The following is a 17,236-nucleotide window of genomic DNA, read 5'->3' as shown; positions in this document are numbered from 1 at the left end:
GGTTGAAGACCCGAACCCCCTCTTGCTTTTTGGCTTCTTTCCCTCACCTATAGTTTTCCCCTGTGTCCAAAAAAGTTGGCCCCAAAGTTTAAGGGTGTATGTGTGTGTGTGTGTGTGAGCGTGTGACTCTCCCAGGGATCCCAGTTAGGGGACCCGGGGTACACTCACGGTCCCCCTCCACAGGATCGCAGACCCACGGGCAGACCCCGCTCCAGGACGAACCCGAGGGCTTTGTGCAGGCGGACAGAAGCTTCAGGGTCGGGTACTGCGTATTATAGGGAAATGCGGCCGGGGGCGGGTGGGGGTGCGGCAGACAGTGCGGGCTCGGTGACCGACAGCGGGGCCAGCCACTGGCCGAGGGCGGTAAGGAAGCTTAGGGCGGCGTGAGTGCGTGCGTGTGTGCGTGACTGTGAGCGCCAGGGTGAGTGTATGAGGCTCCCCAACCCCCACCTGTTTGAAACGGTTTTAAAATGCCAAAGCCAGATTGCCCATGTTTTCAAAAGTTGCAAACGGTTGGAGGAAAACACTTGCGCATCCCGCAAACTCCCAAAGGGATTTGCCGAGGCGTGGGCACTGAAAGAAAAGGAGGAATAAGAGGGGTGTGTGAAGCGGGGGGGGGAAATTGCCTGCTTCTGGGAGGTCGGCTTTAGGACCCAACGGGAAGCACATTGGAATCTCTCCCTTCGGGAAGGCGGGGTGGGGCGGGCCGGCCGGCAGGCGGCCGCGGGGCGCATGCGCGCGCGTCTCCTCAGGCCGGCCGCTGCGCTCGGCGGCGCGGAATAGAATGAACTGTAACAAAACAAGCCGAGCCTTTGTATCTGCTTAAAGGGGACGCAGGCACTTCCCTCCTGTCCCTCTCCCCCGCCCCCCCCCGCCCCCCCACCTCCCGCCGCGCTCCGCAACCGCGTATCCAGGGCTCCCAGCAACTGGCTGGAAGGGCTTCCCCTAACCCTCAGTAACAGCCCGCCAGCGAGGAAAGGCGAGCCAGGCGGGAGGCAAAGAGGACACACCGCATTTCTAAGAGGCAAGAAAGAAAGGAAGGAAGGAAAAAAATAACCCAAGCGGCGCAGAGTGGACTCTGGTCCCGGAGAGCACGGTCAGGCGCCGGAACGTGGACCTAGAAGCACCGGAATGCAAACAAAGCTCGCGGGCGCCTGTGCAGGGCTCGCGAGGAAGCCCGGAAAGTTTGTTTTATGATGGCTTGAGTGCGCGAGTGTGTGCAGGGAGCGAGTCTGCCAAGTTTCTCTCTCCCGTTGCGTTATTTGGGGGGAGATGTCTCTCCCTTGAACCAGCGTGGGCTTGGGGGCTTGTGCTGTGGAAGGCACCTGTCTCTCATTTTATTGTTATTTTTTTGGGGGGGGGGTGGAGGGGCGTAAGTCATCATGTCGAAAGTGATCCAGAAGAAGAACCACTGGACTAGCAGGGTTCACGAATTCACCGTGAAGCGGGGACCCCAGGGCGAGCTGGGGGTGACGGTGCTGGGGGGCGCGGAGAACGGAGAGTTTCCGTATGTCGGAGCGGTGGCGGCGGCCGAGGCGGCGGGGCTTCCCGGCGGCGGCCAGGGCCCTCGGCTGGGCGAGGGGGAGCTGCTTCTGGAGGTGCAGGGGATCCGGGTGTCCGGTTTACCCCGCTATGACATACTGGGAGTTATCGACAGCTGCAAGGAGGCCGTCACCTTCAAAGCCGTCAGACAAGGTAAGACGGGATGCGCCTCCCGGAGGCGCCCCCAGAAAAGGGGATCGGCCTGCGGAGGCTCCCACCGCCCCCCAACTCGATTTCCCGCTTTCCTCCTGCGAATGCGGCTTAGCGGGGAAGTTGAGGCCGTGCGCCCTGTGATAGTGAAATACAAAGTTGTTGAGAGGTTGTGGGTGGTTTGCTCACCTGCATTGGGAAGAGGGGCTTGGGTTTGCGCGGGGAAGCGTGGAGATTTTTCCCAGGCCTGGTTTGCCAACCTGTTATCTCCGCCACCAAGTGCAGCACAGCTTGCCTGCACCTGGAGGAGAGTTGGCAGGGGCAACGTGGACGCTCTCCTGACTCCCTGGGCGAGTGTTGCAGCAGGCGCAGTTGCTGCGTTCTTTGGCCACTTGTCTGTTTCCAGACCTGGAGAATGGGTACGAAGGAGGTGAGGGTCTTTGGTTGTTGGGCCTCCTCCATCAGAAAATTAGCGTCACCCGCGACTGCCCAGGTGGGTCCGGGCATCACCGCCTGGCAGTTCCAAAGCCCGCCGTCTGAATATCCTGCATTCACCCCACAGCAGGATGACGCATGTGTCTCGACCGTGTGGCCCGGTCCCAGGCTCGTGGGTGGCGGTGGGGGGAGAGAATGGAGAGGGTATTTCAGTGCTACTCAAGCCCAAGTTTATACTGCCACCAACATCACCACCATCACCATCACTAAGACCATCATCATCCCTGTGATGATGATAGCTGCTCTTTCTTGTTAGCTTACTACGTGCCAGGCTCTATGTAAAATGCTTTCCTTGCACTATCTTGTTCTGATTGACAACAGTTCTGAGACCGAGTTGTTCTTATAAACCCTATGTTACAGATAAGGAAACTGGGACTGATGTTGGTTCAGTTACTTGTCCAAGGTCACACAGATGCCAAGAGTGAGGGTTTGAGCCCTTGTTGCAGAGCCTTAAGCACTGAGGAGGAAGAGGTGGGGAAATGACCATGGGAGCCCCGAGGAGCACCCTGGAGAGGAGGGAGTGGAAGCAAATTCATCTCTCAGAAGCCTGGAGAGGAGTGATGACCTTTATGATGGCTGCTGGTGGGGGCGGGGAGTCCCTTACTTCTTACTTTGGTGCAGGCATGGGGCTGTCCCTGATACAGTCCAATAGAGAAGGACTGGACTCCCTTAAAGGGAGCCCTTGTATGACCGTGCACCATGACGCAGGTTCTTCCCCGTGAAAGCACCAGGTTGAGCCCTGGTGAAAAGTTCCCATATGTGCCTGCGCGGGCTTGGAAGGACAAGCAGCAGCTGGAGGAATGTGTCAGAGGAAAGAAGGGTTGGGCTGAGCTAGTCCTCTTTTGGAAACAGGCCCGTTCCAGATGAAACGGAGGAGGGGGACGGGGAGAAGGGCTGGGTCTTTTGGTAGCTTTGAGAGCCGAGGGACTGACGGTTATGGAAAGCTCCTTCCATTTATGTCCTCATTGTGCGCTTGCACACCTCCTCCAAGAAGCCCTCAGGCATCCTGCCCAGATGAACAAATCCTTCTTCCTCTGGACTCCCCTAAAGGTGTATCTTGTAGTTTTTTACTTACTCTGAGCTATGTTAGTTCCCTCCCCTCATTTCCATACAAGGTGGTAAGATCATTGAAGGGAGAGACTGTGGCTCATTCATTGCACATCTCCCCAGCTTTGGTTGAGGTCCATCACCTTGCCTCACTTGAGAATGTGTCCTCCCTCATCTGTAAACTGGCTTTCTTGTGTCACATAAACTAATAAGCACAAAGAGTGCAGAACAGTGCCTGGCACATAGTAAGTGCTCAATAAAGATTAGCTATTATTGTTATGTTTAAAGTGAATTGGGGCAGTTATTTATTTCTAAGTCTAGCTTTTAGTGTCAGGAACCTGAATTATGAAGTTAATACCAGTACCTGGATTATTAGGACTTGATAGAACTGTAGAGAAAATACTGTAGCATTTGATGGGATCAGCTGCTGGTCGCCGTGCAGGGGCATTTTGGAGAAAGGGCTGGTGGAAGGACAGGCAGGAGTTCCTGCGTGTCCTGTGCGGGGGTCTCCTGGTGTCTAATGGGTCCAGTGGGGGCTTGTTCTCAGTGTGCAAGCTACTGCATGGGGCTGAGCCTCCCTCCATCAGTTACCAAAGATTGGGAGGCATCGTCCCAGGGCCACCTCCTCATGGCAGTCCGGAAGGGTTGGTCATCTAACAAAGTGTGTTTGGAATCAGGTACCTCTGGGTTCGAAGGAAACTGTAGCTACGTAGGAATGCTCATAGAATGTGTGTGTGTGTATATGTGTAGGCAAATCTACTTGTTCTTCTTGTAATGGGATAGAATAAAGATATAGATGGGGACGCTTGAATGGCCTGGAATCCACCATAGTATAAAAGCTACTATTTCCTGTAATGATTACACAGGCACAGGTAGCTCTTCTAACATCTTCATTACAGAAAGACGGCACTAGAAAGCATTTCACCAGCCTTCTCTTTTATGCTGAGAATAAGATTTAAATTATGCTACGAAATTGCTCTTCCTGTGCTTTCATTACTGTGTTTTAATCATATTAGCTAGGCTTCTACTTGGTACATGGTAAAGGAAAAATGTTACTTTTGTGTTGTCTGCACCTTGAACTAGCCACTACCAGGGACACGGGTCACTCTGGGTGCTGTCTGTGTGAAAATGTCATGGTCTTCTTGTGGGAGAAGATTCTGCTGTTTCTGTTTCATGGCAACTCTCTGAAAAGATGCACAGACCAAAATAGTCTGTAGCAAGTGGTATTATGTGAAGCAGGACTGGATTGTGAAAGAATCAAGCTAAATGGATCTACCAGGTTAGAGTTGATTCATTTTAAATGGAGAGGACAGTCTTTTGTCACAGAAGTGCCTAATAAGAATGTACAAATACGTATATATGTTATATAAAATATATGTTACTTTACATATATAATAAAGCATATATATGTACTATATATACTATAGGTATATATTTACCTGGAATAAAATGTGCAGATCTTAAGTATATAGTTTGATGGGTTTTGACAAATGTATATGCTCATGTTAGCTTCACCCAAAGCAAGATACAGAGCACTTCCATCACCCCAGAAATTTCCCTCCTGTCCCTTTCTAGTCAATTTCCCCCACCTCTTCCAGAGGCATTGACTGTTTGATTTTTCTCACCATGGATTAATCTTGCCTGTCATTGAAATTCATATAAATGAAATAATGCAGTGTGTACTCTTTTGTGTCTGGCTTTTTTCGCATATTGTGTGTATCATGGTTGTTTTGTATTGTTGAGTAGTATTCCATTGCATACATATACCAGATTGTTTATATTTTTGCTTGTCAGTGGACATTTGGACTGTTTATTTTTTCATCTATTATGACTAAAGCTGCCGTAAATGTTCCAGTTCTGCCACATCTTTGCCGATCTTTGATCTGGTCTGTCTTTTGAACTTTAGCCATTCTAGTGTATGTGGAAAAGAGGAAAAGTACAGTAATCCCCTCTTATCTGTGGGTGATACGTTCCAAATCAGGCACAGTAAGAGATTAAACACAACATGAGATAGAACAAATTATAACTATGTAGTATAATAAAAGTTATGGGAATGTGGTCTCCCTCTCTCTGAATATCTTACTGTACAAATTTATTGCCTTTTCCATCTTAACTAAGCACTTATCATGCACTATGGCTACAACTTGTGCAGTTTTAAGTATGACAGCAAAGCTAGCACATATTTCTTTTTCCTCCTCACAATTTCACAGGTAGAAAATTCATTCTTACTGTAGATCTTAGCATCCACAGCATATGATTTTATTAAGTCGAGAACATTCACCTTTTCACTTCAAGGAAGCACTTTACGGCTTCTCTTGGGCAGATCCGAACTGCCAGCATCACTCCTCCTGTGCTTTGGGGTCATTACTGAGTAAAATAAGCGTCGCTTGAACACAAGCACTGTGGTACCTGGATAGTCAATTTGATAACTGAGCTACTAAGTAACCAATGGGCAGGATACCCTGGACAAAGGGATGATTCATGTCCTGGGCAGGACAGAGGGGGAAGGCGGGAAATTTCATCCTGCTATTGGTGTACAATTTAAAACGTCTAAATCGTGTATTTCTGGAATGTTCTATTTAATATTTTCAGACCATGGTTGACTGTGAGTAACTGAAATCACAGAAAGCAAAACAGCAGATAAGGGGGAACTACTACAGTTAAGGAAGCTTAGCTCTAGGATATAGCTAGTATTTTTTGAGCACTTGGTTTAGGAAGTGCCAGGCCCTTGGCTAAGCTAGTGCTTTATGGGTATTTTGTTCTTTATTCCTCCCAACTGGACTCAACGTGTCAGAAACTGAGGTCCAGAGAGTGTGGGTGGCTTTTCCAAGGGTCATACAAGTGGCTGAAGTAGAGCTGGAACTCAGCCGTGTTGGATTTCAAAACCCATGCTTCTAGTTCCTGGGTCAGTGGGTCTCAAAGTAGGCTCCCCAGACCAGTGGTATTTACATCACCTGGGAACTGGTTAAACATGCAGATTCCCGGGCCTCAGCCCTACTGATACCTAAACTCAGGAGGGTGGAGCCTGTGCCGTGTTTTTAACAAGGAGACTCTCATGCATGCTCAATTTTGAGCACCACTGCCCTAGGGTATAGACTGCATTGAAAATATGGCATCGAGTGGGGCAGGTGATCTGTGTTCTAGAACAAGCTTGGCCACTAGTGCTGTCATCTCTGGTGAGTCACCCCTTTAGGCCTTTCTTCATACCTAAAATAAGTGGATGTATCCTTTTAGATCTTTTGCGCTCCTAAAATGCTAAGATTCCCTGAATAGCCCAGACTCCAAAAGTTTAGAAGGGTGTGATTGTAGTTTCCCAAACTGGTAATATTATAGGTCACACTTACATATTTTTGTAAGTGAATTTTGTGGCTTTGCAAATTACCCAGGAACCAAACTGTCCCTCCACTTTTTTTATAGACAGAATGGAGGCAATAAATAAGTCACAATTTAAAAACCACACACACACACAAAAATAAAATAAAAAATAAAAACCACAACACTACCACCAGACCCTTCCCCTCACCGTAATGAGGGACTTAGGACCACATACAATTGAATATAGTTCTTTTGTGCCTTTCTGGGTTTTGTTTTGACATTGTGTGTTTATTTTGACCAGTTGGAATATATTACAACAGCTCTGTAACAAAATAATTCTGTTCTCATTTTGAAACACAGCACCATGTCTTGCTGAGTTTCCTGTGAATTCTGCTTTGGGGTCTCTGGTCTTGCTTTTTCTCTGCCTCCTCCCCCCCCCCACTCCCTACACTCCGCCAGGATGGTCACAGGATTGACTCCTCTCCTTAGTGTCTCTTCAGAAAGACCTTCTCATCTGGTGGTGTGCTGCTAAAGGCTTAACAGCGGGCTCTGGCGGAGGGGAGACTGATTTGTAGCATCACTGGAGTTGGGAAGAGATCCATGTAATTGGAGCCAGTAGGAGCTGGCACCGCCATTCCACTGGCCCCGTATAAGACAGCACCTTGGATCACATGCCATCCCCTCATCCTGGTTTGTGTTTCAAAGCTTTGACACAGTTTCACATTATCGGGCTTCCCTGGTGGCGCAGTGGTTAAGAATCTGCCTGCCAATGCAGGGGACATGGGTTTGAGCCCTGGTCTGGGAAGATCCCACGTGCCACGGAGCAGTGAAGCCCGTGAGCCACAACAACTACTGAAGCCCGCGTGCCTAGAGCCCGTGCTCTGCAACAAGAGAAGCCACGGCAATGAGTAGCCCGTGCACCGCAATGAAGAGTAGCTCCCACTTGCCACAACTAGAGAAAAGCCCGCGTGCAGCAACGAAGACCCAAAGCAGCCGTAAATAAATAAATTTCTATATTAAAAAAAACAACAACCTCGTAATTTCACATTATCTTCTTCTTTTGCTTCTTTATTGTCTGTCTCTCTTCCCACTGGAATGCAAGGTCCATGAAAACAAGAAGTTTATCTCACTTGTTCACCCCTCTATTTCCCAGCACCTAAAATAGTACCTGACAAGTCATAGGTGTTCACTAAAATTTGTTGGCTGCATGAATGAATTTTCTCTTGTTGCTTTTTTTTTTTTTTTTTTTTTTGCGGTACGCAGGCCTCTCTCTGTTGTGGCCTCTCCTGTTGCAGAGCACAGGCTCCGGACACGCAGGCCCAGTGGCCATGGCTCACGGGCCCAGCCGCTCCATGGCATGTGGGATCCTCCCGGACCGGGGCACGAACCCGTGTCCCCTGCATCGGCAGGCGGACTCCCAACCACTGTGCCACCAGGGAAGCCCTCTTGTTGCTTCTTATTCGGATGGTAAGTGCAGACCAGGACATCCACATCTTTCCTTCTTTCCTCCCTATTTGTCTTTGATTTCTTGTCATTTAGGATCCTAATATGTTCATTTTCTCATCACCAGATTTTACAATCAGCTGATTCTCAGTGTCTAATAATTTATACCGAGCTATAAATAAATAAATGACTGACAAGGCTTAATGAATTGTATTTAAGTATTTCGGCCTGTTGACTCTAGGTGGAGTTTAAGAAGTGAAATTTCAGGTGTTCATTCAGCAAGCAGGGTGATGAGGAGCTTTTCTGTTTTCTGTTCATGCGGGACCTGGTCTATGTCAGCATCTAGAAAAATGACACCTTACCTCCGTTTTCTTGTAGCATTGTCCCTGTGTACAGTGTTTCCAGCCGATAGCAAACTGGATATTTGCTACAGAAAAGAGTGTGATTTTTGTCCCCTCTTGCTCTTAAACTGTGCTTGGTGTTTACGTCTTTTTTTTTTTTTTAAACTTAAACTTTCAAAAATCAATCTATTTTTGTTCTTGCTGCCAAAAGACCACTCTCTGAAGGATGTTTTTAGGTTACATTGTGGAACATTCTACAGCTTTTACAAAAAATAATGCAAGGACAGGCAACCCAACATGTCTATTGTTTCTGGAGGCCGCCCTTTGCCAATGGCTGTGTTATTTAAAAATAGATTAGCTTGACCTTATGAGGCAGTGGCATACAGTTGGCTCACTGCATTTGTTGGCATTCATTACCTAGCTAGTTTCGGATGGCAGAATTGATGATATCCACCAAGGGGAATTAAGTGGTTTATAAGAGAAAACATTCTGACATCTCCTCACCACAAGGGTTTACATGAAGGATGCTGCTTTATAAACGATGGTTATTTAATGCAAAACACCAGTCTCTGATGTTAGTGGTCCCTTCCTTGAGTTTGTATATATGTGTAACAGGATATACTGATTTTGTATACACTGAGAATAAAGGCTGTCAAATTCGTTAAGGGCTGGCATTCATATCCTAAAAAAGTAGGTTACTGCCTTCCTGCCTGTCTTTATGCAGCTCATATGTGAGATCTATAACCTTGAAAAATCCTTGGTAAATATTGGCGCTTTGCTCTACTGCACCCCTATGGATGTCGACACCCATATAGTATGTCTGGTGAATTTGTTTTGGTGTGTTCACAGCTGAACCCCCATGGATGTCGAGGACAAGCAAGTGATGCTGACTTTTGCTTTATAGTATAGTGGCCTATGGAGGGTCCAGCGTGTTCTGGATGTCATCCTTTCTGAAGGCACGTAGCAAATGTAATTCGAACAATGTCTTTTGTTTTATTTTATTTTTAGCCGTGCCGCGAGGCTTACGGATCTTAGTTCCCCGACCAGGGATGGAACCCAGGCCCCCGGCAGTGAAAGCGCTGAGTCCTAACCACTGGACCGCCAGGAAATTCTGAACAATGTCTTTTATGATTAAATAGTAATCTCCTCTTTTTATAGCCAAGTGATTGAAGAATGGAGTAATCCATTACATACAATCATTTCTCTAGTCCCCTTCGCCGAGGGGAAACGGAAGTCCTCCCAGTGACTCACAATCTGGCCCGTGACTTTTCTTCTCTCTCCCTGGCCGTGACCTGCTGGCCCGACCTGGACACCTGGGAGGCTTACTCTCTCATGAACTTCAAGTCTTTCCCACTTGCCTTGTCATTCCCTATTCCCCTCCTCTGCTTTATTTTACTTTATCATATGTCGATCATTTCAAAATAACTAAGTTCCTTGTTTTGTCTCTCTTTCTTTAATATAAGCTCCGAGAGGGCAGGGCTGTTGTTGATCTCAGTACTGAGCATAGTGCCTGATGCATAGTAATTGCTCCAGTATTTCTTGAACGTCCACTGTCAGATTTAGAACTAGAATAACTCTGCTGAGCTCGGTTGCCTCTGAAAATTCCGATATTTGAAAGTCTCTGAAAATGTAGGTACTTCGTGATGGATCGCATTAAACTTGATAAGGGTTTAATACTTGCAATCCATGACTTGGGCTAAATACAGCTTCAATGATTGATCTAGGAGTATTCTTGAAGACAGTGAGCATTGCTGGCCGGGCTCAAATGGTCTTTATTTTAGGGATTTAAGGCAGCACCATGCTGAGTCTGTCAGCGAACTTTGCACACTCTCTCACCCTCCAGTGGACCGTGAGACGTTCTTCTGGGCACCGTCAGCTGTGTGTATAGACTTTTCCTGTTACCATCTGCAGTGTGGTGAGAATGAGTTACGTAAGAGAATTACATCCTCCCGGCTAAGGTGTCAGCCCCATTCCTATTGCCAACAGAGCCATTAGTGTGTGCCTTTAACGGAATGCAGTTATGTTTTCCACAATAAGGCTAATCTTTCAGCCCACTGTGGGACTCGAAGCTCTCTTTATGGACAGTGGCATGATGGTGCAATTAAAAGGCCATTATGCCCTGATTATAAGCCACGTTTCACAATTATTGCCATAGACAGTGTTAACAGGACTGCAGCGCCGCTCATAAGGTAATCCACGAGTATCCATTTATTGATGTGTTGTAGATCGGCAGGTTTTGGGCTCAGGCTGGTCTGGGTTAGAAACCAGGCTTTTCAGTTTACTAGCTGGGTTACTCGGCGAGATACTTCCCCTCTTTCTTGCAAATGGGGATAATGATACGTACTACCTGAGGCTGATGGAGGAATAAAAGGAGGAGATTGAGGTAAACCACACGGCACAGGGCCTGGCACGTGTTGAGCGCCCACAAAATATTGGCTTCTGTTATTGTTTGAATGTTCCCTGTTGGAAAGCACTTGGAAGAGAAGAAAGAATCTCTTGAGAGATAGGGATTGTGGTACACAGTTCCCTGGAGAGCTTTTCAAGTCTAGAAAAAGCCCTCATTTTTCTGCCTGATTCAGATGCCACTATTTAAAAAGGCTGAGACTGGATTAGTTCAGACAAGTAAGAAGGAAACCTCTAGATTTTACCGTGTGGTAGAGGTCTGAGCTGCCTGAACCTCTACGTTGTCACTGGTGATGAATTGATTCTAATGATGGTCATTGGGACCCAGGTTCAGTAATGTGTGGAGGAAGGACAGGGCCTCTCCTTACTCCCTGGAGATCCTGGGCAGGGCAGTACCAGCAAGGGTGATCCTTGAGAACTTGACACTGAGGTCCTCTGATCTTCCTGGCACCATACCTGGGCTCCCAAATCAGGAAAGGCTGGGGAGGCAACAGGGCTTGGTGTTATAAGGGTTTGGAGTCAGGCTGGTTAGGTCCAACTCCAGCTGAAGAACCATGGGCATGTTAACCTCCCAGAACCTCAGTTGTTCCAGTTGAAAATGAGAATCATACCTACCTCATAGGGTGGTTGTGAGGATTAAATGAGAGCACGTATGCAAAATACTTTGTCCTCTGCTTGGCGTGTAAATAGTGCTTACAGCAATGCCTACCTAATAGCAGCCATGTTAATTTTCAGTTCAGAAGTGAAGACCCATCAGTGATTTCCTCTAAAGCAGTGATTTTCAACTGGGGGTGATTTTGACCCCCGAGGGACATTTGGCAATGTCTGGAGACACTTTTGGTTGTTACAGCTCAGGAAGGGGGAGTGCTAGTGGCATTGAGGGCGCTGAGGCCAGGGATGCGGCTAAACATCCTACACAGTACAGCCCCCATGGCAGAGAGGTGTCCAACCCCAAATGGCACCAAGGCTGAGATTGGAAAACTCTTCTCTAAGGTATAACTTCATGGTTGAGCCTGAGAATCTGAAATAGGAGCAGCAGACCAATCACGGTAACTATTATATATTGATCTTCTGACATGTCCCTGAGACCCTGGTTAGGTTTTTACCCGGGTAGATGATGTCATTCTTATTTTTAGCCCTGAGAAAATTAGCTGGAGAGGTCAAGTAATTTATCCTGGCCTCCAGGCAGCTGACACAGGTGAGATTCAAGCTCAGATCCGCCTGGTTCCAAAATTCTTATCCCAGGTTTCCACACTAGAAGTGTGTTGACCTCTAGTCAAGTGTGTTAGGCTGTCATATTGCTGCCTGAGACAGCATACCATGCCTGGTGATGCTACCAAAGAGAGTCCCAGAAATTAAAAAAAAAAAAAAAAAAAGGGATTCCCAAAGTGTTTGTTGGCCAGAACACAGAGGGTGCTGCTATATAGTTTCAAGCAATTCTGCTTAATTGCCTTCTCCTTCTGTTTTCCCTGATCTCCTTCACCCACGCTGTTGATTCTTTCCTCCTCTGTGCTCTCTCTGTCTTTTTTTTCCCCCCACACACAACATGATTTCAAGAGTCACAATAGTGTCTTGTAATGCAGATTTGCTCTTCTGTCTCCTGTACTGGATTATGTGTTTCTTGAATTCTTGAAAGCATCCCTGTTTTATGTCTCTGCAATCTCTGCCCTCTCTAGGTACTCAAGCAATCACTTTTGAATTGAATTCTTTTGAGGTAATGGGTAGGCATAACTTTTAAATAAATAAGAAAAATTCTTGCCTAAGATCTTGTTGGCTCGAAGATCCGCGGCTTATTTTTAAAGCATATTAAATATACTTAGCCATATGTCTGACTTTTCTGTGATGATTTAAAATGGTTGTCTGCCAGTTGTTGTAGCATTTTGAACTGTCGGGAAAATATTGAATTAATTGTGTTGAAGGTCTTAGAGGGCCTTTATTCTGACCAGATGTGTGCAGTGACGGAGCCTGTTGCTTATGGAACGCGACCACAGAAGGCATCACTTTGGCTTGATTTAAATAGAGTCAGTATTTTACCACCTGGATTCTTGGCCAGGCGTTGGAATTTACATCTGATAGGGAGAGCCTGTTCATTTCCTCCTCCAACTATCAGCCTGTTTAAGTCTGTGTGACTTGGTTAAGAATTCAAAACTCAAGATCAAGTAGTTAAAAAAGGACTTTCTTTGGTGTTGGAGCATGTAGGTTTTTTTTTTTTTTTTTAGAAAGCATAGGCATCATCTAGATTTTTTGGTTTCTAATCTTTTAAAAACTCAAATAGTTTTATGATCATGGATGACTGTCAATCACTCTCCATTGTTGGTCTGTGCTTCCACAGCTTATGGTTTTTTCATGGTGAAATTAATTTTTTCCCTCATTTAAACAATGTGTATGATAGAGAAAAATGTGAATATATGAAAGGAAAATGTATCCACATGGCCCATAATCCCACCTCCAGACATTTATATATATAAACATATATAAATACACACACATGCTTTTTTGGTAGATTTTTTTGGGAGGGTCTTTTTCTTCTGAAAATTGGATAATCCCACACATGCTGTTTTGGTGAGATTTTTCTTTGTGCCTCACAATATATCACAGACTTTTTTTCTATGCTGCATGTAGATCGACTGTACCATTTTGATGGCTGTGGAATCAGTTTTTGGTTGTGCTATAATATGTTAAATCATGCTTTCAGAGTGAACATTTAGGTTGTTTTCGTTCCTATTTTACACAACACATTGATGAATATCCTTATATATACATTTTAGTGAACTTCTTCAGCTATTTTCTATGGATAGATATCTAGAACTTCTTGGCTCACATGAATTTTATCTTTTTAAGACCTAATTCCCACCGTCATCTTGTTCTTCAGACCACTTATCAACTTAAAGCCTTGCTGCCTGGATGTGAGAGTCCTGTATTTCTTGACTCATCTCAGAATAGATCCTATGTAGGCTCTATTGTAAAGGAATTGTTCCTTTACAATAGTCATCACAAACGCAAATACTGACTGGGTATTTTAAAGGGCATTAGGGAGTGGTGGGGACTAGGGTAAAAGGGAGCAGTTGCCACTCAGCTTCAGCCTGTTGTTGACATGTGGGGACATTGCCCACTGTTGCCAGGTTTTTCAAGCTTTCAAGAGAACGCAGAAGCTTGAATTGTTAAAAAAATGAACTTTGCCAATGTAAAAGTGTTGATTCAAAGTTTTCCAAAAGCATGGATAAACCAAGCCAAACACATCTGGGAGCCATATTTGGTCCTCAGGCAACAAGCTTGCAGCCTCTGGTTGACATATTTGTCTTTCTCACTTGATGTCTCTCACACTTCATCTCTTCAAGAGCAGTCATCACATTTCTTACTCTTGTCTGTGTTCTTAGGGCCCAGGATAGTGACCAACACACAGTAAGGGTCCACAAACGTGGGTTGAAGTGAATAATAAGTTCCAGAAGTAGTCCAGTTTGTTCCTGTAGTCCACGTAAGATTATTGGAGGGTCAGCCAGTGACAGCTCTCCCAGTCAAGTTGCGAGGAGTGGGGGAGAGGATATATTTTGACAGCTGATCGTGATTCTTGGACTATTTTATTGCAGGGTCGTGGTCTGCTGAATCTTAGAACTGGGTGCAAAATAGTGTCTCGATGATGACATTTATATGAATATGTACTGGGAATAGTATACATTCTCTGCTCTAAGGTGATTTTACTGTGACATGTGTGGTCTTACAAATAAAAGAATGAATGAGTTTTATGTATACTGCTTAGGGCGGTTTTAAATATAGCAAGAAAAATCCCTAATAACATGACTCGTTTGGGCATTCTACAGGTAAATCAGCAACCTGACTTTTACTCCAAGAGTGGATGCTTTCAGAACACAGTTAACCTCTAAGACTGGCGAGCATCTGTTCTCCAGGCCAGTGTTATCTGGTAGAATTTTGTATTTTGAAAACCAGTGCAGCCCTTCTTTCTTGTCTGTGAAATAGGTTGTTCTGCGTTGCAGAGTTCATGGCAGGTACCAGGTTTGCTGGACTAGGATGGGGAAGGGAACTTAGGTAATTCAGATTAGAAGTTTAGGCAGTGCAGTTTTTCTGTTAAAGAGCTAAGCTAGGAAGGGCGCATAAAATGAAAACTGTGTAGTTGTCAGCAAAAGCCCGACATGGAGTTCAAACTCTGCCAGGTGGGGATTGGGACTGTGTTTCTATTCTCTCTTCTCTCGTCCCCTTCCCTCTCTCCATATCCGTATCAGAGTAAGAACATTCCAAGAGACTGTCTAGGAATTCAGATTCTAGATAGGACATTCTATATGTGATCCAGTACTCTGGATGTGAGACAAAACTAAGGAGCGTTTTCCAGTTGAGACGACTGTATGCCCTGATCCACCTCCTTCATTATGATCACCACTTTTGGGGCACCCAGGATTCCCCCAAGTTGGCATGAAATTTGACTTCTGTTCTACTTTAAAATGCCCAAGGGGGACTTCTCTGGTGGTCCAGTGGGTAAGACCTTGCGCTCCTAATGCAGGGGGCCGGGGTTCGATCCCTGGTTGGGAACTAGTTGCATGCCGCAACTAAAGATCCCGTGTGCCGCAACTAAAGATCCCGCGGGCTGCCATGAAGACCCGGTGCAGCCAAAAATAAATAAATAAACAAATAAATACATATTTTAAAAAAATCATAAAATGCCCAAGGATAAGATGTAGCAGGAAAACTTATATTCTGCGGTGTTTGAGACTGGACAATCATTGGTAAATTTCCCGAGCTTTGGTCTTTGGTAAAGAGTCTAGCCGTAGTGAATCATGCCGTATGCAAAATCACAGTTTAGTACCTGCACAGGGTCTAGGAAGACTTTAGAAAACACCAAGTGTTGTTTCACTATTGATACATTGTACACATATCATGATTCATAAGAGAAATATCAGAGAGATAGAATGCCCAGCAAAGGAGAAATTGATGCAGCTCTTGCCGATTTCTGTCTAAGTCTGCGGGAAAAAACTGCCATAAGGAGGAAAGGACCAGGCTTTCTTAAGCAACGTGAATCTGTTTCTGAGACATTTTAACTGAAAATGTAAGCTTAAGTTATTCTGCATGAAATAATTATCTCCAAGGAAGACAATTGTGAGAAGATGGCATTAATGGGAAGATGATAGCCGGTTGTCACTGTTGGAGTCTTTTTTGGTGGAAGGAACCCATCCATGGGTTTTAATAAAACATGATGAGTCACCCTATTGCCTGAATTCCTGAGGGAAGAGAGACATCCTGAAAAGGCTGTGAGGGAAATTTGCAGTCCTGGGCACCTGTTACCAGGCACTTATATTCACCTGATGGCTGCCAACAGCTTGCAGGCAGAGCTGATTGGAGAAAATGATCAACTTCAGAACCAGTGGCCCACAGATTGGGTTTTAGGTAAATGGAAAGTACATCAGAATTACCTGGGCGAGTTTGCCATCTCTGGGCATCTGCGGGCGAGTTTGTTAGTGATGCTGACTCATGTCTCCCTGCCCGGCGGAGTCCTGATAACCGCAACTGCAAAGAATGGTCCACAGAATGGTCACCGGTTCAGAATCATCCAGAGGGTTTATGAAATTTGGGGATTACTAGGCCTCATCTCAGACCTGTGGAATCAGAAATCCTAGGGGGCGGTCCCTGTGAAGCCACACATTTTAGAAAAAGTTCTGGCTGGTTGTGGAAACGTAAAGCTTGAGACTCCAGGCTCTAACACGCTGGCCACTTCAAATCCAGTTCCCTAATAAAGGATGGTAACAGACCCCACTCTGTACTCGAATGAACACTGATTGGGGAAGGGAGGCGAGAATAGAAAGACAACTGAGTTACTCGAGCCTCCGGTTCTTCTAGGGTGGCACATACTGGCTATGTGCTGGTGTGTGTGTGGAAGGTCATTTTCTTGCTTCAGGATCCTAGCATTAACCAGGCAATTGAAGAGACCTCTTCCTCACCACCACATGCCTTTTTAAAAGAGGAAAAGATGGGCTTCCCTGGTGGCGCAGTGGTTGAAAGTCCGCCTGCTGATGCAGGGGACACGGGTTCGTGCCCCGGTCCGGGAAGATCCCACATGCCGCGGAGCGGCTGGGACCGTGAGCCATGGCCGCTGAGCCTGCGCGTCCGGAGCCTGTGCTCCGCAACGGGAGGGGCCACAGCAGTGAGAGGCCCGCGTACCGCAAAAAAAAAAAAAAAAAAAAAAAAAAATGAAAGGAACTCTGGAGGAAGGAAAGTGCAATCCAGTAGAACTTCCTGCAGTGATGGAAATGTGCTTTACCTATGCTGTCTGATATATTATCCACTAGCCATACATGGAGATTGTGTGCTTGTCATGTGGCTGGTGTAGCTACCTTTCACCAGCCACACTACGAAAATGATTTTTTTCGTTTTATTTACATGGAATTTATTTAAATTTAACTCTAAGTAGCCACATGGCTGGTGTCTACCAGATTGAACAGTACGGGAGACATTGCCGTTACAAACGGTGAGGACAGTCATATGTCTTTGGTGAC

At 45.9% G+C, this 17,236-nt stretch overlaps 1 protein-coding gene across 12 annotated transcripts in view; it reads left to right on the top strand.

Annotated features, from left to right (window-relative positions):
* Positions 1 to 1,221: 1,221 nt before the first annotated feature.
* Positions 1,222 to 17,236, top strand: part of MAGI1 (membrane associated guanylate kinase, WW and PDZ domain containing 1) — a gene marked incomplete at both ends in the record, with an annotated part of 616,726 nt that continues 600,711 nt past the window's right edge. For all 12 annotated transcript variants that reach the window (XM_082663456.1, XM_082663457.1, XM_082663454.1 and 9 more), the window contains one exon: positions 1,222 to 1,695. In XM_082663456.1, the coding sequence (XP_082519582.1) occupies positions 1,383 to 1,695 (313 nt within the window). The remainder of the gene's footprint in view (positions 1,696 to 17,236) is intronic.

Source organism: Grampus griseus (assembly GCF_964374135.1).
Source record: "Grampus griseus genome assembly, chromosome: 10".
In the NCBI taxonomy this organism is placed as follows: domain Eukaryota; kingdom Metazoa; phylum Chordata; class Mammalia; order Artiodactyla; family Delphinidae; genus Grampus; species Grampus griseus.
This window is presented reverse-complemented; position numbering and strand designations above follow the sequence as displayed.